Below are 24,015 nucleotides of genomic sequence, written 5' to 3' on the forward strand. Positions count from 1 at the left end.
TTAAGCACAGCAAAAGCTATGACTGTGTCCTTGAACAGTTTTTTTGTTATTACAGGTAACGTTACTTGGACTAGAGATTATAAGAGCACTTGTCGATCGCATGAAAGATCGTTTTAAACCCCATTTCGGAACATGTGAGTGAATCTCCTCGACTTTGAATTTGTTAATATTTTCATGTCAGTTGGAATGAGTTGGTCATTGATAAAATTCAGTAATGAAAGTTAATTTTATGCTACACACCTTTATGGCCCTTCTAAATTCCTGTTTTTGGTACCAGCAGGGTAGTATTTATTGACCATCGTAAATTGCATTGAAGTGATTGATTGGATTCAGGTTATTGCAATGATATTGTGGAATTGTTTCAATTTTTTTCAAGTGTTTTTGAGTTGGAAATTCCAGGTTTTTTTTATTACGGTATTTCTACAAGTTGTGATTTCCCAGAAGGGGAATTTGGAGCTCACATAGGGTTACTTGTCTTGGATTTCTCAATGTAACACTGGTGGAATGTATTCAGACTAAGATGGTGGATGAACTGCAACACTTTCTATTAATGGTATTTATTCCATCTTGGGTGGATATCTTGGTCAGCCTTTTGTACAGTTTCTTACCAGATACCTTCTGGAATGCATCAGTGCTCTTTGAGCGACCTTGTCGGTGGCTCAAAGACATCAGTGATGCAAGTTATAATATGACTAAATCCATAAACGTGAGAATCTACAGACGTTGGAAATCCAAAGCAACACCCACACAATTCTGGAGGAATTCAGCAGGTTAGGCAGCATCTATGGATGCCGCTCAAGCTGAGACACTTCGTCATGACTGGAAAGGAAGAGAAGTGTGGGGAGGGGAGGAAGTAGTACAGGGTGGCACATGATAGGTGAAACCGTGGAGGGGTGGTGAAGAACTGGAAAGTTGATTGGTAAAAGAGGTAAAGGGCTGAAGAAGGGGGGTTTCTGATGGGAGAGGACAAAAGACTATGGAAGAAAGGGAAGGGTGAGGAGCCCCAGAGGGAGGTTAAGGTGAGAGAGAGAGAGAGAGAGAAACACCTTCTTACTCTGACTTCTCTTCCTTTCCAGTCCTGATGAAGGGTTCCAGCATCTGCAGATTTTCTCTTATTTGAAGTTTGAGATCCCAGTTTTCCTTTTCTTAGATAAGCTGCCAAGCACCGCTGACAGCCCCATCTGCCCGAAGCGACTGGTTTTCAGGCGCCAGTAACTCACCTTTGCCCCTTCTCCTTTCAGTAGAAACGGTTCTGCTGGGGCTTAGTAGTTAAGCCACAGGAGAAGGCCAGGAGCTGGATTTGTTTGTCAGAAGCTTCTTGATGTGCGGTTCTAAAGGTAGTCATAGCTGAAGGGTGGTAGTGGGGGCCGAGCTCCCACTGCTAAACAAATGCTCTTCATGGTGTGCGTCTCAAACAGCCTCTGGCAACCAAGTCCAACTCCTGGCCTTCACGTTCGTAGTTCTTATGCCCGGCGGAGCTGTTCTCACTGACAGGATAAGGGGGCAAAGGTGGGCCACTGGCGCCTTAAAACCAGTTGCTCCGGGCAGATGGAGCTCATTAACTGCGGATGGCAGCTCATCTAGGAGAGGGAAAACTCCAATTTCAAACCTCCGCTGCTTTGCAGCTATACCCGCTCACGGGAAAGGCTTTGGGAGTAAACCTCAAGGAAAAATCCGGAGTTGAAGTCCCGAAGGCGGCTGACTGCTGTACCCAGCACCGGCACAGCAACTCCTGTGATGCTGCTGGCACTAAACCATACCGACTTTCGTCGTTCCTTTGGACCCTGTCATCAGCATGGAGAGAGGGGTTCCACTGCATGGGCAACAGACAGATCTCCATATCAACTCTGCCCTGGCTTGCTCCCTGGAGAGGCCACTCCAGCTTCGCTTTATAGTGTCGGACAAACATGGGAAGCCGCAGTTACTGGTTATAAGTCATAATGCTTGATTGGCATAGAGCATGGCACCAGGGGTTGCTTCTGACTGTGGGAGAGACCATTGCGTTTCACTGGACAGCTACCACCCGCTTCAAGATGGGCAGCCCCCAGCCAGTAAGGTGCTGTCCCACCACAGTCAGTCTTCCTCATTGGGTGCATGGGGATAATGGATTATTCCACGAAGAGCTGACTGTGACTACTACTAAGAAAGAAAACAAATCGAATAAGACCACACCCCTTGTTGGGATGTTGGAATGTCCGCACAATGACGACTGGACTTGACCAAAACATCAAGGATATCGAAGATGCCCAAAAAACAGCGGTCATTAATAATGAGCTACTAAGGCTCAAGGTAGATATAGCTACCCTACAAGAAACACGTCTGGTGGATTCAGGTGCACTGAAGGAAAGGGACTACACATTTTTCTGGCAGAGAAGGAACCAAGATGAGCCCCGCGAGCATGGAGTGGGTTTTGCCATTAGGAGCTCCTTGTTGCAAATGGTGGAGCCACCAGAAAGTGGATCAGAACAACTTATAACTCTCTGCCGGCACACCAGTCATGGCCCAGTATCTCTCATCAGTGTGTATGCCCCTACCTTGAACTCCACCTCTGAGACAAAAGACAAATTCTACGACAAATTAGAAGCTGTTGTCAGGAACATTCCCAGTGATGAGCCCCTCGTTCTCCTTGGTGACTTCAACGCCAGAGTGGGAGCCAATAACGATTCCTGGCCGTCTTGTCTTGCCCGCTTTGGAATTGGCAAAATAAATGACAATGGACAACGTCTCGTGGAGTTCTGCTTCTATCACGGCCTATGTGTAACTAACTCCTACTTTCAGGCGAAGTCGCAGTACAAGGTCTCATGGCAGTCTAAACACTGGCACCAACTAGACGTGATCATCACTGTGCGCTCTTTCATCAACTCTGTACTAATCACCCGCTCATACCACAGTGCAGACTGCAATATGGATCATGCTTTAGTATGCTGCAAGATCAAGCTACCTCCGAAGAAAATCCACCACTCCAAACAAGCTGGAAAACCTCGCATCAGCACAACAGAGATGAAACAGTCAGAAAAGGTTGACCAGTTTGCCAAGTCAGTACAGAGCGCTATGACTACCTCCTCCCAAGGAGATACTGCGACAGAACAATGGTCATACCTTTGCGACACCATCCACGAATCAGCACTCTCTATCTTTGGAAGAAAGACTACAAAGAGCAGTGACAGGTTTGAGGCAAAGTTCAACATCATAACTCCTGCCATTGAAGCCAGTGCAGCTCACAGAGTACAAGCGCTCACTCTCCAACCAGACACTCCAGGTACTTCGAGCTGCTAGAAGCAAGATGCAACAGACTGCAAGGCAGTACGCAAATGAGTACTGGCTGCAGCTCAGTGAGGACATTCAGGCAGCAACTGTGACAGGCAACATCAGATCGATGTGTGATGGTATCAAGAAGGCCCTTGGCACTTTGCAGAGCAAGACAGCACCCCTGAAGTCATCCAGCGGTGAAATAATCACTGACGAAAGCAAGCAGATGGAATGCTGGGTAGAACACTACTCTGAGCTTGACTCGAAGAAAAATGCTATTGTTAGCTCAGCCATTGATGCCATCAATTGTCTACCAGTCATGGATGAACTCGACTCCGAACCAACCATTGAGGACCTCAGCAAGGCAATTGACAGTCTGGCCCAGGGAAAGCTCCTGGCAATGATGGGATTCCTCCAGACCTGATCAAACACTGCAAGAGCTCACTCTTCCAACCTTTACACGAGGTCCTCTGTCAGTGCTGGAAGGAAGGAGCCGTACCACAGGATATGCGCAAATCCAAAATAGTCACTTTGTACAGGAACAAGGGTGATAGGATCGACTGCAACAACTACAGGGGTATCTCCCTCCTGAGTATTGTCAGCAAAGTTTTTGCTCGTGTAACTCTGGCACGCCTACAGACTCTAGCAGAACGGGTCTACCCTGAGTCCCATTGTGGTTTTTGCGCAAGGAGGTCAATTGTCGACATGATTTTCTCACTCTGTCAACTCCAGGAGAAATGCAGGGAACAACAGAAACCCCTCCATGTATGTCACTTTCATCGACTTGACCAAGGCATTCCACCTTGTCAGCAGGGATGGGCTCTTTCAGATTCTCCTCAAGATTGGCTGACCCCCGAAACTCCAAAGTATCATCGTGTCATTCCATGATGACATGAGGGCTACTGTTCAGTACGATGGCAGCTCATCAGAACCCTTTGCTATTGGTAGTGGAGTCAAACAAGGATGCGTGTTGGTTCCAACGTTATTTGGCATCATCTTTTCTCTGCTATTGAAGCATACGTTTGGGACGTCGACAGAAGGCATCTACATGCACACCAGATCTGAACATAGAATAGTACAACACATTACAGGCCCTTCGGCCCACAATGTTGTGCCGACCCTCAAACCCTGCCTCCCATGTAAACCCCCCACCTTAAATTCTTCCATATACCTGTCTAGTAATCTCGTAAACTTCACCAGTGTATCTGCCTCCACCACTGACTCAGGCAGTGCATTCCATGCACCAACCACTCTCTGAGTAAAAAACCTTCCTCTAATATCCCCCTTGAACTTCCCACCCCCTACCTTAAAGCCATGTCCTCTTGTATTGAGCAGTGGTGCCCTGGGGAAGAGGCGCTGGCTATCCAATCTATCTATTCCTCTTAATATCTTGTATACCTCTATCATGTCTTCTCTCATCCTCCTTCTCGCCAAAGAGCAAAGCCCAGCTCCCTTATCTGATGGGCGTCTGTTCAACCTTGTGCGCCTGAGAGCAAGAACAAAGGTGCGAAAGATCTGAATACGTGACATGGTCTTTGCCAATGACGCTGCTATAACCTCGCACACCAAACAGCAACTACAAACTCTCATGGACCGTTTCTCTAAGGCATGCTAGGACTTCGGGCTTACTATCAGCATAAAGAAAACAAACGTCCTTGCCCAGAACGTAGTGGAGACACCAATCATTGCCATCGACGATTACGATCTAGAAGTGGTCCACGAGTTCACATACTTGGGGTTGACCATTAGCGACACTCTCTCCCTCAATGCTGAAATCAATAGGCGTATCGGCAAAGCAGCATCGATCCTTGCTCGACTCTCCTTGCAGGTCTGGGAGAATCTGAAACTCGCTACAAAGACCAAGACTGCTGTGTACAATGCAAGCGTTACCAGCACCCTCCTGTACAGTAGCGAGACTTGGACCATCTACTCCAAGCAGGAGAGGAAACCCAATAGTTTTCATCTGCGCAGCCTTCGCCGCATCCTTGCATCACCTGGAGAGACAAAGTCCCAAACTCTGAGGTGCTCTCCCGTGCTGGATTTCCCCCAATGTTCACATTTTTTAGCACAACGCAGACTGCGCTGGCTGGGCCACGTCTGTCGTATGAAGGATGGTAGACTGCCAAAGGACATCCTCTACAGAGAACTAGCAACAGGCAAGAGGAACTTTGGTAGACCCCAGCTTCGCTTCAAGGACCTCTGCAAGCACGACACGAAAGCCTTAAAAATCAACACAGAGTGCTGTGAGGATACAGCAGATGACCGCAACAAATGACAAGGTACTCTTCAGCAACACCTAGAGCGAGGCGAAAGAGTGATCCTGAGTCAGTTTGAGGAGCGGAGGGCTAAACGGAGAGCACAGCAGACAGCGGACAACAATTCCACGACACCCTACACATGCAGCAACTGTGGCAGAGCCTGTCGTTCCAGGCTCGGCCTCAATAGCCACAGTCGATGCTGCTCGACAAACCGGTGACTACCAGAGGCGCAGTACCCATGGTCGACCATGACCGACGGAGGCCACACACACATTTGATGCGCACACCATTGGAAGCATCTAATAGGTAGTGGGAGCTTGTCCCCATTACCACCCCTGGCTATAACAACCTTAAGGAACCACATCCAATACGACCAAGTGCACAGTAAGAGCAGCCTACCCAAGGTTATTACAAGTTTAACATTGTTTCTGCTTTAAGAATGAATCGCTGCGCTTCCTTTGCACATATTATGACTCTGTTAACATGCATTGCAACTTTAATGATTTGTATATCAATTTACCCGAGGGTAATGAATCTTCTAGTATTGTTGTCTTCTATTACTATTTGAATTTATTCAGGTTGTCATATCTGTGTGTGCATTGTACTGGATATTGTAAACTTTGGAGATAATTATCCACATGTTAAACCGTAGCATGGGCCAATATATTTTCCTGATTTATGTTACTTATACACTTACAATATATATTTCTGATTTAGGCACATTTTGGCCTCCAACCTGATGGCATAAATATTGACTTCTCAAACTTCTGGTAATGCCCTTCATTCTCTATTCCTCATCCCACTTTCCCCCTCTCACCTCATCTCCATGCCTGCTCATCATCTCCCCTGGTGCTCCTCTCCCTTTATCTTTCTTCCATGGCCTTTTGTCCTCTCCTATTAGATTCCCCCTTCTTCAGTCTTGTATCTTTTTCACCAATCAACTTCCCAACTTTTTACTTCACCCCTTCCCCACCTCCCAGTTTCACCTATCACCTTGTCTTTCTCCCTCCCTGCCTCACCCCACCTTCTAACTGTGACTGCTCATCATTTTTTTCCTCCATCCCTGCTGAAGGGTCTTGGCCTGAAACATCGACTGTTTACTATTTTCCATAGATGCTACCTGGCCTGCTGAGTTCCTCCGGCATTTTGTATGTGTGTCTAAATCCATACTGGATTCTGTGATCATTTGCTAGTCTAGGTTTCAATAGGTACATTTAATGTCGGAGAAATGTATACAATATATATCTTGAAAATCTTTTTCTTTGCAAATATCCACGAAAACAGAGGAGTGCCCCAAAGAATGAATGACAGTTAAAAGTTAGAACCCAAAGCCTCCCCCCTCCCACACACAAGCAAAGGAAGGCAATGACCCCCCCCACCAGCAAAAAAGCATCAGCACCCTTCATCAAGCACTCAAGCATGTAGCAAAGTGTTAATAAAGAAACAGACTTTCAGTACCCAAAAACTGCTCATTTACCTGGTCATTTGACATGTCTCAGTCGCGCTCTCACACCCTCTCTTCTCCTCCCTCCCCCCCCATAAAGGAAGAAGAGGTGTTCCTATTTCACAGCGAGAGGTGAGATATAACAAACAACTCGCTGATTTATGATACTAAAAGTCTGTTAACGTCATTTTCTCCAAACTCTGCACTCAGAGTCGGCACCAAAAAGGCGCCCCTCTCCAGAGACACAACTGTCAATAGCTAACCCGATGTTCTGTGTTCTCCTGCAACACTTCAGTCAGGGGCACCAGCCTAGAATCAGCATGCCCCAGAGTCACGAAAATCCAGAACCCTGAAGGTGCACTTGCCTTCCAGGCCGCATCCTTGGGATATCAAAATGTGGCCGGTCATGAGGCCCTGAGAGTAGATCACATTCCCACAAAGAACGGAAGTCAGAGTGTAACTCTAAGTCAGGGTCTTCAAAAGAATCTTGAAAAGCAAAATAAGATGTATCAAGGATAGAAGTAGACCTGTTTCCGAAGATGCAGGAAAAGGAGTTGCCGTTTAGCATCATCTTGACTTCGCCCTGCCTCTCTGTCTAAACATATTCTAACAACTTCAGCAAAAGAGGTTTGATTAATATTATTTACCTTGGTTATAGGAGTAGACCTTTGGGGTCCTCATGTCTGCTCTGCCATTTAACATGATCATGGTAATTGAAGATGGACAGTGCCATTGTTCCATTAATACGCAGAAATTCTGTTGGTTTGTTTGTAAATACAATGAATAATGAACCATCATAGCTCTCAGGCCGTGAATTTCAGTGATTCACATTCCTTTGTGGGATTGTTCTTCCTATCAATCCTAAATGTCTGCTGTTTATTTTGAAATTATGACATTCCCCACCTCCCAAACGATTCTAGATTCTTTATCAAATGGAAATATCCTTCATCTACCCTCTTGACCCATCTAAAAATCTTGTTTCGTTTCAAGGAGGTCAGATCTCATTCTTCTAAACTCCAGGGAATACAGGCCTGTCTACTCCATCTTTCTTCACATGACAGATTGTCCCCCCAGGAACTGCAAGTGAATTTTCATTGCACTCAAGCTATTTTAAGTAATAAGATCAAAATTGTACCCAGCTCTTAATGTGGTCTTACCAAGGTCCTTTTGTTTTTACAGTGAGACATGGTCATTCTTGTACACCAATGTTTTTGCAGGAACAGCCAGCTTTTCTAATTGCCTAAAATGCCTGCATGTCAGCATTCAAAAGACTTATAAGGTCATTCAGTCTCTTGGAGCATTAAGATTTTTCTGTTTTCTGCTTTAAAAATTAATCAGTGTTTCTACTTCTTGTATTGAAGTGGATAATCTGTCCTTTTTCTACATGTTACTCTCATCAGTTGTGTTATTGTTCAATGTCTTAGTTTGTGTATATTCTTTGATTCTTTAGCATGACTTGCATTCCTACTCTATTTTGCGTCATCAACAAGCTGTTAATGCTTTGTCCCTTCAGAACAGTCAATAAAGGTTGTAAGTAGTTGGGGCTCAAACACTGATCTCTGCAGTACCCCAGTGGTTACAGGCTGCCAATCCAAGGAGGAGCTGTTTTATTCCTGTAATTTGCTTTTTACCTGCCCAAAAACTATGAACAAATTATTTCCCTGTATTCTGTGAGCTCCCATCCTGTTAACCAGCCTGCATGTTCCTAAAAAATGTTTTATTAATTCTGGAGCATTAGTCGTCATTAAATATTAATTCAGCCAGTCCACTTCTTGCTGCTTTGACTCTGGCTTGAAACCCAAGCCTGTGTTTCCAGTTTCAATTACCTGAAAAAAGAATTTTCACATCTTGGCCTGTAACCACAGTTTCCTGTTTGTCCCTCATCAGGTATGGGCTGGCAGGGCTTGACATATAAACTGCGAAGCCGGACTTGCTCTCTAAACGTCTAAATTTCCAAATAAGACTGAAAGACATAGGAGAATAATTAGGCTGTTCGGCCCATCGTTAAATCTGTTGCTTGTTCTGATTTTCAGAAGTTATAAAGAATCTCATGGATAGAACACTTGGATTATAAACTGAGATCTGAAAGGAAAGTTCTCAAAGTTGTATTTTTTTGCAGTCCAGAAACAGGCCCTTCAGCCTGATGTCCTGTTGATCAAGTCTGTGCTAATCGTATTTACCTGTACATTGTATATAGTTGATTCCCCCGGTGGTTTGAGAAATCTAAAATATTGTGAAAGTACCTGCCTCTACATGCTTTATAATCCATCTGTTGTCTGAGTTTTTTTTAAAAAACAAGTTCTTATTCAGATCCTTTGAACTGCCCTTTAATCTGAACTTGTGCCCCATATTTCTGCGATGGGGAAGTGTTACCTTCAATGTACCCTGTCTAATTTTCTATTCCTCTATCAGGTCCTTTGTTCATTCTATCCAATCTCCATAACATAGGAGCAGAATTAAGCCAGTTGACCCATTAAGTCGGCTCTGTCATTCCATCACGGCTGATTTATTATCCCTCTCAATCACATTCTCCTGCCTTCTCTCTGCAAATAAGACCATAAGACATGGGAGCAGAGTTAGTCTCACCTCATTACTGAAACATACCATTCCAGACAACTTCCGAATGAATTTCCTTAGTGTTTTGTCCAGTGCAACTGTATAGTGTCCAATAGTGTGGGGCTCTTGTGATGACCTAACCATGGTTTTATACAATTAGACCTAACTTCCTGTTATTAATCATACATGCATATTTGAAGGCAAATGTCCCAAATATTTTTCTCATAATTCCCCCTTCGCAGCTGGGCTTGGGACCTTCCATGGTAGAGTTTTGTGCCCAGTTGAGACCGTAATATTGTATACAGGTCTGACCTTCCTTTCAAAGTGAGGATACCTTTGCAGTAGAGGAAGGTTCACCAGATTGTTTTTTTGGGATGGCAGTTTTTTTTATTTTGGGGAGAAGAGATTCATGCAGACAAGGCCTGAGCTTAAACAAATGAGAGATGATTTTCGAGAAAACTGGGAAGTTCTTACAAGGCTTAACAGGATATTTCTGCTAGCTACAGGCATCTTGAACCAGAGGTCATAGTATCAAAATACAGGGTTAGCCAAGCAACACAGAAAAGAAATGCACACTTAAGCACACAAAATGCTGGAGGAAATCAGCAAGTCAGGCAGCATCAATGGACGGGAATAAACAATTGGCATCTTGGGACAAAACCCTTCAGAAGGACTGGAAAGGAAGGGGAAAGAAGCCAGAATAAGAAGTTGGGGCGAGAGGAAGGAGGACAAGCTGCAGTTTGTTTGCATAGTGGATTCTGTATCTTTGGAGTCCTCAAACAAAAAGGGCTGTGGAAGATCACTTTTTCAGTATTTTCTGGTAATTGATGTGGTTTCAGGAAATTGAGATAAATAGAGTGGATAGTAAATAACTTTTCCCTAAAATGTGTAAAAATAATAAGGCATTGGTTAAGGATGAGGACCAAGAACACTCTCAACATTTTAAGAAGCATCTGCTCAAGCACTCAAACCCTGGGGCATAAAGGGTGTGGTTCAACTGCTACTAAGTGGGATAGTATGCAGGTAAATGGGTACTTGATCAGCATGGGCATGGCAGACTGAGTAGTTTGTTTCTTTGTTGTGTTACTCTGACTTTTACATATTTCAAGGATTCGAAGATGTGAGGTTAATTCAGCAAAGTGAAGCAAATGATCAGTCATCGTCTTGGTGGCAGAACATGCATAAGAGGTCAAAGGGAGTCAGTATGACTAAATGGCACGTTTCTTGAGGGTATGGGCACTCCTTGGATGTAACTGGATTTCTTAAGGGTTATAGAGTCATTGAGTGCTACAGCATGGAAAATGACCTGTCGGCCTACCCAGTTTGCACCAATTTTTCTGCCTTTTGTATGTCTGGAACTGGACCAAAGTCCTCCATATCCCCCTAATCCAGACTTCTCTTAAATATTGCAGTTGAACTCACATGCATCACTTCTGTTGGTAGCTCGATCCACACTTGCACCAACCTCTGAGTGAAGAAATTCCTCCTCGTGTTCCTCTTAAATATTTCACCTGTCACCCTAAACTTGTACCCTTTCATTCTAGTCGCACCCAACCTCAGTGGAAAAAGCCTGCTTGTATTTACCATATCTATACTCGTGATAATTCTGTGCACCTTTATTCCCTTCATTCTGCAGGGAATTCAGCCTTTTCAGCCTTTCCTCTTTACTCAGGTCCTCAAGTACCAGCAGCATCCTTGTAAATTTTTTCTGTACTCTTTCAATCTTATTGAAATCTCTGCTGTATGTAGGTGACCAGAACTGCATAAAATACTCCAAATTAGGCCTCACCAACATCTTGTACAACTTCAACATAACATCCCAACTCTTGTATTAGATACTTTGATTTATGAAGGCCAATGTGCCAAAAGCTTATTTTATGACTTTATCTGTGATGCCACTTTCAAGGAATTATGAATCTGTATTCCCAGATCACTTTGTTCTACCACACTCTTCAGTGCCCTGGTGTTCACTGTAAGTCCTACCGTAGTTTGTTCTTCTAAAGTGCAACATCTCTCACTTGTCTGCATTAAATTTCACCTGCCATTTCTCAGTTCATTTTTCCAGCAGGTTCAGATCACTTTGCTAGTATTGAGAGCCTTTCTTGCTGTTTACTACATCCCCAATCAAGAGCACTCTCAATAAAACATAAGATCTTAAGGTTCATTGATGGAAAGATAACTGTTTTCTAGCAGCACTCACTCACCAATAATCAATTTACATTTGCTAAAGCCATCAGAACTTTGATCCAAAAATTGACAGTGACTGCCCTTGATTTCAAGGCAGCTCTTGAGTGGTGTCAAGTAACAATAGTAAAACCCAATTCACTTGGCCTTCAGGGAAAATGTACTGCAATACTTGGAGTTTTATCTTGCACAAGAGAATATGTTTGTGGGAAGTTAATAAAACCAGCCTGAGAACATCATGACAAAAATTCCTCTAAGGAATGCCCTAGGCCCAACCTGTACTGGCTTCTTCATCACTGACGTCCCTTGCATTGTAAAATCATATGGGAATACTTGCTCAAACTGGCTAATTAATGTTTGGTTGCACTGGCAAATCCACAACAAATGAAGCAGTCTGTAATGTTAGTCCTGACGAAGGGTCTCGGCCTGAAACGTCGACTGCGCCTCTTCCTATAGATGCTGCTTGGCCTGCTGCGTTCACCAGCAACTTTGATGTATGTTGCTTGAATTTCCAGCATCTGCAGAATTCCTGTTGTAATGGCAAGTAATGGCTTGGGCTGCTTTTGTAGTATTTGCACCTTAAAAGTGCAAGGAATTGATTATACGTAAGAGTCTAGTCAGCTGCTTTTGCCATTCCAAATGCTGAATCCTCCATGATGAGGGAAAACCCAAGGTTTTTGGTAAGAGGAATCTAAAAGAGGAATATTATCTAAACGGAGAAAGATTACAGATACATGAACTACAGAAAGACATAAATGTACTTGTGTAAAAGTTAGAGATGCAGCTAGTGCTTAGGAAGGCAAATGGCATTTTGCCCTTTGTTGCGAGAGGGCTGGAGTTCAGTAAAATTAGTATTATTGGAATTGTATAGGGTAGTGTTGAGGCTACACTGTCACAGCAGTAAACCAAAGGTAAAGATGGTACTAGCAAGATGCAGTGGTGCTTTACGGGCAGTAAGCAAAACTACTAACTATTCTATTAATTACACTTTTTCCGGACTGCAATCACATCCTGTAATTTCCCCATTCGGAGTTGTACTTTTGACCCGTCTGTATGACCTGCCATTTTTGCAATATCCTGAAGGATTCGCCAAACTGGACTCTTGAAATGTCAGGTATTGCTGGAGCGAACCTGGGGCCAGATCCAAGCAGCAGGGCCCAGGGCCAAAAGTGAAAAACAAACCAAAGTGGGCTTGGGCAGGATCAAAGTGACAGGGCCTAGGCAAAAAACGACCCGATGTTTGGCTGATTTAGGTGCTGAGCCTGATTTTAAAAAGATGAATTGAAGGCTTCAAGGCCAGTCTTCAGCTCACTACTCTGCAAGGTTTACTCGCCTCCGTGCTGAACTGGCTTCATGGCTGTGGCCTGCAACCATCAGGCCTCTGGGCCAGCTTAATTTTCCTCAGCACAGAACTGACTCTGTTGCTGTGGCCTGTAGCTATTGGGCTCCTGGACCAGCTTCACTTGTCTCAGCACTGAACAGGCTCCATGGCTGTGGCTTATAATTATCGGGCTCCTGGACCAGCTTCATTCGCCTCAGCACCGAAATGGCTCTGTGGCTGTGGACTCACTTTTGGGGACTCTGCAGTTTTTCTCTGTGATATTTGTTTACTTTTTATTGTTTGCGTGATTTTTTTTTGGTTGCACATTGGATGTTTGGCCAACTTTGTAGTTTCTTTTAGTGGGTTCTATTTTAGTTCTTTGTTTTGTGGCTGCCTATCAGCAGATGAATCTCAAGGTTGTATATATTATTCATACTTTGACGATAAATGTACTTTAAACTTGAACATTGTCTCTGACTTTTGAAAGGACAATTGCTGAAGTGAACTTGATAAAGCGGCTCCTCGTATTGATGTCAGCCTATCAAAGAAATTCTGCCCAATGTGGAACTGATGCAATCTGGCCTGTCTTTCCTGACACTGAGTGGGTGAACTGAAAACGGGCATCACATTTATAAAGCCTATTGACAGCTTGTTTTCATAATGATCATGATGCCCTCATGATGAAGATCTATTATTACATAAAATTGTTCTTGCAAGTCTGTTTTTTGAGCCAAATCCTGCTTGAATTGTGTTACATATAGCCAGCTTCAGAATTTGAAGTCCATCTCTCCCAAGATATTGAACTCTTCATATGGGGTGTCCAGGGAGGGGTAGCACAGCTGGTGAAGGAGCTTGGCATGTCCTTTCGAGAGCAGCTCATCACCTTTGGTCCCCTGTGGACACTCAACTCTCATATATGGCTCCAAGTAGCTATTTGCATGTGATGGCAGTCATGCCCCAGTGCAACGCTTCGACAGGCATGATAAACCAGGTGAGGATAGCTGGCAGCCTTGGACTCCGGTAAAATAGGGACATGCCTGTCCGAGCATACAAAGTCAGCTCTGGAGAACTGGGTGGATGAGATCTATGGTGAGATCTAATGGCTAGAAAGGTGATACTACAATCCTCTGGGGAGCGAAGGGCATGACAAGCCACAGAAGGCATCAGGGTTATCCACTGTAACCAAGGAAGACCCCAGTTTGTGACACTTGCTTGTACCTGGACTTCTGGGGTCAAGAGAGTGGAACTGCCACAGTGCAATGGCTTTTCCACTTTTAGAAACTCTCCTGCTCAGGGTTCCTATCATTGCTGGACACGATGGACAACCACCACCACTCGGGGATTCCGACTAGCAACAATTCTATATTTGAGCATGACTTTAAGCATGAAAAGACTACACCCAGCAGTGGGTGCTCTAGAAAAACACAATCAAGATAAATGTCGCTGCATACCACCACGTGGCTAGTGGTAAACTGGGTAGTTTGAGGACAAGGCCAGAGCCATGCTGATCCAAAATCCCTCGTTCACAACTTCTGCATGGAGGAGCTAAAGACAAGATACTCAAGACCCTAAGACTGTTTTGTACTAATGCTACACCATGGTGTAGTGCGAATGTGAAGATGGTTGACTGTCAGCTCAACACTTCCGTGTAAAAAGACTTAAGCATATTGAAATTGGCCTGAAATGAATGGTAGCTGGGTTGTGTGGGGCATTGCACCATGTCAGGACCTGCAGAGACTCGTAAGTGATGTTTCATGTTCAGTTGTGAATCTGGATTTTAAAGTCCATCATCCCACCCACACCCCACCCACAATTAAGACTAACTTTTTGTTAGTAACATGGGAGTAACATCTAGTCATGAACGCATCGTCATTTTTCAGTAATTCCTAAATAGAAGGGAGGGTTGAACAGGTATGTTTGCACAATAAAACTCAAAACATGAAAATGATGTCGGCTTCAGAATTGCTGTGAAGTACTTGGGCAGCTATCAGCAGGTACCAGATGACCTGTGGAGAAGTAGCTACTTGTTCTGCTGGAAAATCACATACCAGAATCTGATTTATTATCACTGGCGTGCCATGAAATTTGTTGTTTTGCAGCAATAGAATGCAATACTGTACCTAATTAAAAATCACTAAGAAATATTTTAAAAAGGGCAAAAAGAGAGCAAAATTGTGAGGTGGTGTTCATGGATCATTCAGAAATCTGATGGAGAGGAAGAAGCTGTTCTTAAAATATTGACTGTGCGTCTTCAGGTTCCTGTACCTCCTCTCTGATAGTAGTCATGAAGAGAAACTGTACCTTGGATGGTGAGGAGATCCTGAATGATGATGTCCTGGATGGTTGGGAGGGTTGTGTCTGTGATGAAGCTGGCTGAATTACAACTGTGGACATGAAAACCAGACAGTATTTAACCTTGTAAACAGATGCCCAAAACATCTGCCACACCCAAAGCCATCACTTGTTCAGTTTCTAAGTTAGAACGTAATTACTTTGTGATGTAATCCTTATGCAATCCAACTAGCTACGTAGCTTTAAAATTCAACTTTTGGCTAATGAGCATTGAAGTAAGCAAGGATATTGTGTGAGTAATATCAGCCAAGATTGTTTACTTTTGCATGCTTTATTTTTCCAGTGCTACCAGCACTCGTAGATCGTTTAGGTGACACCAAAGATCAAGTCAGAGAACAAACGCAGAGCCTTCTTCTCCGTATAATGGACCATGCTGCATCACCCCAGGTATGTTGCTAATTGACTGGGCTTTGCCGTCTATGATTAAACTATCAATAAACATCAGAAAAGTAATATTTGTACAGGTTGAGCTCCCCTTGTCCAAAAATCCAAAATCTGCAACCTCTGAAATCTGAAAATTTTTTGAATGTTGACTTAACAGCACAAATAGAAAATTCCACAAGGCACTGGGAAGGTTCCCAGGTGAAGCGCAGGTCTCTGCACACCACAGACAGTTCTGAGAAGTGACCTCACATATACAGAGTGGGACTCTGTTGGCGCCAGTTTGCTTTCAGCCGTTATTGTAGCCAGACCTTTGTGCATTACTCACAGTGATTACCTATAGACATTATATAAATTGTAGTCATTTTTACTGTTGTGTGTGATGAATAGGTGTAAGACAAAGACTACTTACTGGTAGCACATAAATTCAGAGTTGCGAATGATGGCAATGCCAAAATGCTAATGATCGTCCACTTGGGCAGCTACTGTGGTGATAGTTTACCTTTCTGATGGTTCAATGTACATATTGTTTCATGTACAAAATTATTAAAAATATATAAAGCTATTGTCCTTTTGTTTTGTTGTTAAAAGTCATATAGCACAGGACTTTCCGTCTGACCTTTCCCTCTCTGCGGCAGAACGTTCTGTCCTCAGTAAGGGCCTCACCTTTGTCCCCCTGTGCTCACACCTCAGTGAGCTCCACGCCTGCCATGCGATGAACTCTTCCTCTGCCCTTGAGCCTTTTTTTTTTGGCAAGGACTCTTCACCCTTCACTGGTGACCCCCTTCTCCCATCTTCAGCCATCCTCCTCTTCTTGAACACGCCACCCTGGTCTTCTGCCTGCTATGTACCTTTCCATTGCCAACTGCTGACGGGGTATTAACCGTCTTGACTTTAACACTCCTCTCTCCTATTCCAACTTCACTCCTTCCGAATGCTCGGCTCAACGCTCCCTCCGGACCAATCCTAACCTCACCATCAATAAAGCAGATAAAGGAGGTGCAGTAGTAGTGTGGCGTACTGACCTCAACCTTGCCGAGGCCCAGCGCCGACTCTCAGACACTACCCCTTACTTACCCCTTGAACAGGACCATACTAAGAAACACCAGGCCATTGTCTCCCACACCATCACCAACCTTACTGACACTGGGGAGCTTCCATGCACAGCCACCGACCTCATCGTTCCTGCACCCCACACCTCCCATTTCTGCCTCCTACCCAAGATCCACAAACACGCTTGTCCAGGTAGACCCATTGTTTCAGCTTGTTCCTGCCCCATTGAACTTGGAGTCGAGGTATGCCGATATGTTTTATCCCCCCCAAGTTCAGTCCCTTCCTAGCTACATACATGACACCTCACAGCCTCTTGATCTTTTCAAGGATTTCAAGTTACCTGGCCCCCATATCATTTACACTATGGATGTCCAGTCCCTATATACCTCCATCCCCCACCATGAAGGCCTCAAAGCTCTCCTGTTTATTTTTCTGAACACCACCACCACCACTCTCCTCTGTCTAATGGAACTTGTCCTCACTTTCAGTAATTTCTTCTTTGGATCCTCCCACTTCCTTCAAACAAAAGGGTTAACTATTGGGCACTTGCATGGTCCCAGCTGTGCCTGCCTGCTTGTCGGCTATGTGGAACAATCCCACGTTCCAAGCCTACGCTGGTGACTAGCCCACACTTTACCGACACTATATCGACGGCTGCATTGGTGCTGCTTCCTGCACCAGTGCTGAACTCGTCGACTTCATCCACTTTGTCTCCAACTTCCTCCCTGCCCTCAAATTCACCTGGTCCATTTCCAAAACCCTTCCCTTTCTTGATCTCACTGTCTCTATCTCTGGAGACAGTTTATCTACTGATGTCTATTACAAACTCTCACAGCTACCTAGACTACACCTTGTCCCACCCTGCTACTTGTAAAAACACCATCCCTTTTTTCTCATTCCTCTGTCTCTGCCGCATCTGCTCTCAGGATGAGGCTTTTCATTATAGAATGAAGGAAATGTCCTTTTTCAAAGATAGGGCTTCCCTTCCTCCACCATCACTGCTGCCCTCAACCACATGTCTTCCATTTCACGCACATTTGCTTTTACCCCATTCTCCTGCCACCCTACCAGGGATAGGGTTCCTCTTGTCCTCACCTACCACCCCACGAGCCTCTGCGTCCAGCACATAATTCTCCGAAACTTCTGCCACCTCCCAACGGGGATCCCACCTGTAGCGTTCCCGTGCAGTGTGTTGAAACTCTGACTAAACACCAAGTTAAACCGGAGCCAATGAAGCCAGAGTCATAGTAAGGTTAACCATTTACTGTTCACTCTTCCACATTAACATCGTATGGTGAAAACTGTTGATTAAAAAAAAACACAAACATATACAGCGTCTGTTTCATTCTGGAGACCATGTGCGCACTCTTTTAGTGAGTGTCTCCAGCCGCCCCGAGTAGCGAGTGAGGGGGGGGTCCCGTCGAACCGCCACCAGGCTCGAGCCCACCCCCTGTTTGAAATTGAAAAGCCGGCACGTGCACCGCCCCAACCGCCACTTCCTTAACAGAAACTGCGTTAATATTTTTACTTCAAATACTTTCATAGGAACTTAGGGCGTTGCTTCTATAATGTTCCTTTGTAGGTAGAAACGGAGCTCTTCACGATCATGCCGCATGCATGGCACCCACCTTCACACCTTCTCCGAACCGGAGGTTACACATAAGATGCGTCGAAACCGGAGGTTACGTCATCACGTGCCGCGATATACCATAGACAATGAATTTACCTTTGTTATACTGTAACTTAATTATCAAACTTTAACTTTAACTAGAAAATAGTTACAAACAAATCATTTAAAACGTAGACCCAACAAAGTCAAATAAATGCCTTAAGGGCAACACGCCACCACTAAGCATACTGTAACCTTCCCCCAACCTTCAACTTTCCGCAGGGATCACTCCCTGTGTGACTCCCTTGTCCATTCGTCCCTCCCTATTGATTTCCCTCCTGGCACTTAACCTTGCAAGTGGAACAAGTGCTGCACCTGCCCCTACATCTCCTCCTTCACTACCATTCAGGGTCCTAAACAGTCTTTCCAGGTGAGGTGACACTTCACCTGTGAGTCTGTTGGGGTCATGTACTGAGTTCGGTGCTCTTGGTGTGGCCTCCTGAATATTGGTGAGACCGGACTTAGATTGGGAGACTGCTTTGCCACGTATCTACGCACCATCTGTCAGGACATTCGGGATCTCCCAGTGCCCACCCATTTTAATTCCACTTCCCATTCCCGTTCCTAAGAGGTCACACTTAGGTTGGAGGAACAACACCCTGTATTTTGTTTGGGTAGTCTCCAACCTTGTGGCATGAACATCAATTTCTCAAACTTCTGGTAATGCCCTCCACCCCACTTCCCCCTTACCATTTCCCATCCCCTTCCTCCACCTCACCTTTTCTCTTTGCCTGCCCATTGCCTCACTCTGGTGCTTCTCCCTCCTTTTTCTTTCTTCCATGTCCTTCTGTCTTGTTCAACAATCAACTTTCCAGCTCTTTACTTCCTCCCCCTCCAGGTTTCACCTATCACCTGGTGTTTCTCTCTCCCTTCCCCGCACCTTTTAAATCTACTCCTTAGCCTTTTCTCTCTAATCCTGTCAAAGGGTTTTGGCCCGAAATGTCAACTGTATTTTTTTTTTCCTTATGCTGCCTGGCCTGCTGAGTTCCTCCAGCATTTTGTGTGTGTGTGTAGCACATAAAAAGGCTCTTTGATGCAGCCTGGCCATGCTTTTTATATAAGTTAAATAATAAGTTTATATAAATCAGTCCCAGTTACCGGATATGGTCTGTAGCCCTCTTTGCCTTGATGATTTAAGTGCTCATGTACTGTAAATACTACTTAAATATTTTGAGTGTAGCTGTCTTCACCTACTCCAGCGGTGAATTTCAGATTCTGAACACATCATGGTGGGAGAGGGAATTACTTTCTCTGGTCCACCTACACCTTATCCTGAAGCCATGTCCTCTAATTTTAAAATACCTCTACTATGTGGAATGGTTTTCCACCGTCTACCTATCCTCATAATCTTTCTGCCTCCCTATTAAATCACTCCCCTGCGCTCCAAGGAAAACAAGTCCCAGACGAAAACAGACAAAATGCTGTAGAATTGGCAAGGTTGCCGTCTTTTGCACCGCGTGGTGCAGAGAGGAACAACAGCCCTTAACGTTAATCGAAAGAACCATGGACCCCAGGTTGGGAATCCCTGATCTGGCATTTTGTGTGTTCCTGAAGATTTCCAGCATCGTTCATCCCACTCAATTTCTTTCTGTGTTATGTTCCTGCACTGCCTCCTTCAGGCATCTTTGTATTTGTATACAGAAATCCTACTTGTTCCTGATACTCTTCAAGGCCTGCCAGTCATTATGTAGGTCTACCCTTAATGGACCTCCCAAAGTGCATCACCTTGGATTTAACTGGATTAAATTTCAAAACTTATTGCTCTGCCTATCTTGCCAATTAACCTCACTCTCAACAGCACACCTATTTTTATATCACCTGTAAACCTTTCACACTTAATATCCAAATCGTCAATGTGTGTAACAAGCAGCAAGGGTAGTAACGTGATGTCCCTCTGGTACATCATTGGTCACAGGCTTCCAATCACAAAATTAGTCTTCCATCAACCCCTCTGTACCTTGGGTCTCGTGGCCACCCTGTCAGATTTATTACTGAAAATAAAGATCATGGGATTTATAGTGGATTGCAGGTTTAGATTCTGATCTGGCTTGCTGATCCTCCAGCATTTGTGTGTGTTGCTCTGGTATAAATTGATACTAAGATTGGTATAACATCATGGCCAGAATAGCATGTCCAATGCTGTGCGGTTGCATATTCTAGGCCCTGGAAATGACTTAATGCTATTCAAGAAACTCAGCACCACTCCCTCCTTGATCTCAAAATGCCTTATCATATTAGCATAGCCCATATTGCTCTTACTACCTCCATGTCCTTCTCTTGGTGAATAGGACTCAAAGTACTTGATTAATACCTCACCCATATCCTTTAACTTCAAGCATAATACAGTATCCCTTGTTATACTCTTGTTTTTAAAGCGTATATCAAATCCTAAGGATTTTCTTTGATCCTGCTTGCTAAGGACTTTTCAAGAAGCCTAAACCTTTGCTTGAGTTTTTTTTAGATTATGAGAACACTCAGTCCTCTTTTATTGTCATTTAGAAATGCATACATGCATTAAGAAATAATACAATGTTCCTCCAGAGCGATATCACAGAAAACAGGACAAACCAGAGACTAACACTGACAGAACCACATAATTATAACATATAGTTGGTGGTGGTGGCATCTGTTAGTCTCGCAACACCATGGATCTGCTCCTGGAAAGTCTTGCTTCAGTCTGCGTTAGAGCAGCGTCTGTTGTGGCTGTAGAGGCCCACACGGGAGTGACAGTCTCGGCTGCAGCAACTGCACTTGAAGGCACTGTCCTCTAGTGTTGTCTTGGTGCTGTTTTTCCAATGAGTGCGCTTTTCTTCAGCAGCAAGCCTCAGCTTCTCTTCTCTTTTTTTTAGACCTCAGCGTAGTTCCAGCCTCCAGCGAGAGCGATTGCTTGCGATGTCCTCCCACCTCTCGACGTTCATTTTCAGTGACTTCATGTCTCTCTTGCAAACGTCTTTGAAACAAAGATGGGGCCGCCCTTGTGCTCTCTTGCCGGAGGCCAGTTCCCCATACAGCAGGTCTTTTGGGATCCTCCCGTCTGACATGCAGTGTACGTGGCCCAGCCAGTGGAGACAGCATTGTTGGAGCAGGATGAAGAGGCTGGGTATCTGGGCACGGGCCAGGACCTCATTGCTGGTGACTCGGTCAGTCCACGTGATGTCCAGGATGCGTCTCAGGCTGCGAAGGTGGAAGGCGTTGAGACGCTGCTATTGTCTGTAGTAGAGGCTCCAGGTCTTGCTGCTGTAAGGCAGTGTGCTGAGGATCCAGGCCCTGTAGACTGCAACTTTGGTGTGCGTTATCAGCTTTCTGTTCTCTCAGACTCTCTTTGTCTGCCTGGAGAATGTTGAGGCTGCTCGTGCGATTCGTCTGTTAATCTCGGGGTCTAGGGAGAGGCTGTCCGTGATGGTGGAGCCAAGGTATGTAAACTCGTGAACTACCTCCAGCTCGTAGTTGTTGATGGTAATAACAGGGGGGTGCTCAACGCCTTGGCCCAACACGTTAGTTTTCTTCAGGCTGATGGTCAAACTGAAGTCCTGGCAGGCTCTTGAGAAGCTGTCCATGAGGCGTTGCAGTTGCTCTTCAGAGTGTGTTGCCAGTGCTGCATCGTCTGCAAACATGTCCCTGATGAGTACTTCACGAACCTTGGTTTTTGTCCTCAGCCGGGACAGACAGAACAGCTTCCCGTCCGATCTGGTGTGGAGGTAGACATCATCAGTTAATGTTCCAAAGGCGTGCTTCAGCATGACTGCGAAGAAGATGCCAAACAGGGTGGGGGCAAGCACACAGCCCTGCTTCACACCGCTTCGGATGTTGAAGGCCTCCGAAGAAGAGCTGTCGAACTGAACGACGCCCTTCATGTCTGTGTGGAATGACTGAATTATCCTGAGGAGCCTCAGGGGACAACAAATCCTGCCGAGGATTTTGAACAGGCCGTCTCTGCTCACAAGATCGAAGGTCAATGAAAGCGATGTAGAGTGGTTGTCTTTGCTGTCTGCATTTCTCTTGTAGCTATCGAAGGGAAAGATCATGTCGATTGTGGAGCGTTCCGACCTGAAACCACACTGAGACTTGGGATATACCCTTTCGGCTATTTTCTGCAGTCTGTTCAGGACCACGCGAGCGAAGACCTTCCCAACGATGCTCAGCAAGGAGCTTCCCCTGTAGTTGTTACAGTCGCTTCTGTCCCCTTTGTTCTTGTATATGGTGACAATGTTGCAGTCTCTCATGTCTTGTGGCACTGCTCCCTCTGTCCAGCACTGGCACAGTAGTTCATGCAGGTGGTTTAGCAGGACGCCCTTTGCACATTTGATGGCCTCTGGTGGAATGCCATCCAATCCTGGTGCCTTCCCAGTGGGCAGGCTGTCGATGGCTTTACTCAGTTCTTCGGCAGTCGGCAATGCATCAAGCTCCTCCATGACAGGCAGGCATTCCATGGCATCTAGCGTGCTGTCCGAGATGCTGTTTTCTCTGGAGAAGAGTTCAGAGTACTGCTTGCCTTAATCATTAATGGTCTCGCCTGTTATGCTTTTCAATGGTGCTGTCTTGCTCTGGGTTGGCCTGATGGCTTTCTTGATCCCCTCGTACTCTCCACGGATGTTGCCTGTGTCAAATGATGACTGAATGCTGTCGCATAGTTGTAACCAGTAGTCATTTGCACAGTGTCTGGCTGTTTCCTGGGCCTTGCTTCTTGCTGTCCTTAGCACTTGCAGTGTTGCCTGGGTGGGGTGGCGTTTGTGCTCTAGTAGTGCAACACGCTTCACCTTGATGACGGGTGAGCTTACTTGAGCTCGCTTCAAACCAGTCCTGTGTCTTGCCCTGTTTCTTCCCGAAGGCCTTGAGTGCAGTGCTGTGGATGGAGTCCCTGAGAGAGTCCCATCTCTGCTGAGCATCTCCTTCTGGTGGGTCTGCAAGGAGAGCATCCTCCAGTGACTTGATGAACTCTGCAGCTTTGTCTGGGTGTTGTGTCTTACTGGCATCGATGCGCTGCTTGCCTGGAGGCTTGGCACAGTATCTTCTTTGGCCGAAGTAAACCAGAGAGTGATCCGTGTCGCAGTCGGCACTCTGAAAGGAGTGAGTCATGAGCATGTTTCTCAGGTGACGGTGTCTTGTGATTATCAGGTCTAACTGGTGCCAGTGTTTGGAGCAGCGATGCCGCCATGGCACTTTGTGCTGAGCTTTCGTCTGGAAGTCGGTGTTGGTGACACACGATTCATGGAGCATGCAAAGCTCGAGCAGTCGTTGCCCGTTGTCACTCATGCTGTCAATCCCATACCACCCCAGGCAGCTTGGCCAAGAGTCGTGGTCGGCGCCCACTCTGGCATTGAAGTCGCCAAGTAGCAGCAACTGCTCCTGACTTGGGAATTTCCTGTATCATCATTGAGAGCTGGTCATAGAACTTGTCCTTTGTGTCTTGTGTAGACTAGAGGGTTGGGGCATAGACGCTGACAAGGTTGACAGGTCCGTCGGATGTGTGGAGTCGAAGTGAGAAAATCTGCTCTGTCCCTTTCTTGCTAGGCTCTACCATCTTCAGCAGCGAATTCTTCACGGCAAA

General features: G+C 45.3%; 1 protein-coding gene across 28 annotated transcripts in view; it reads left to right on the top strand.

Annotated features, from left to right (window-relative positions):
* Positions 1–24,015, top strand: part of clasp2 (cytoplasmic linker associated protein 2) — a 354,796-nt gene that overhangs the window by 12,801 nt on the left and 317,980 nt on the right. For all 28 annotated transcript variants that reach the window (XM_063066415.1, XM_063066422.1, XM_063066446.1 and 25 more), the window contains exons 2-3: positions 56–134; positions 15,648–15,751. In XM_063066415.1, the coding sequence (XP_062922485.1) occupies positions 56–134; positions 15,648–15,751 (183 nt within the window). The remainder of the gene's footprint in view (positions 1–55; positions 135–15,647; positions 15,752–24,015) is intronic.

The sequence above is a fragment of the Mobula hypostoma genome, chromosome 1, assembly GCF_963921235.1.
Source record: "Mobula hypostoma chromosome 1, sMobHyp1.1, whole genome shotgun sequence".
In the NCBI taxonomy this organism is placed as follows: domain Eukaryota; kingdom Metazoa; phylum Chordata; class Chondrichthyes; order Myliobatiformes; family Myliobatidae; genus Mobula; species Mobula hypostoma.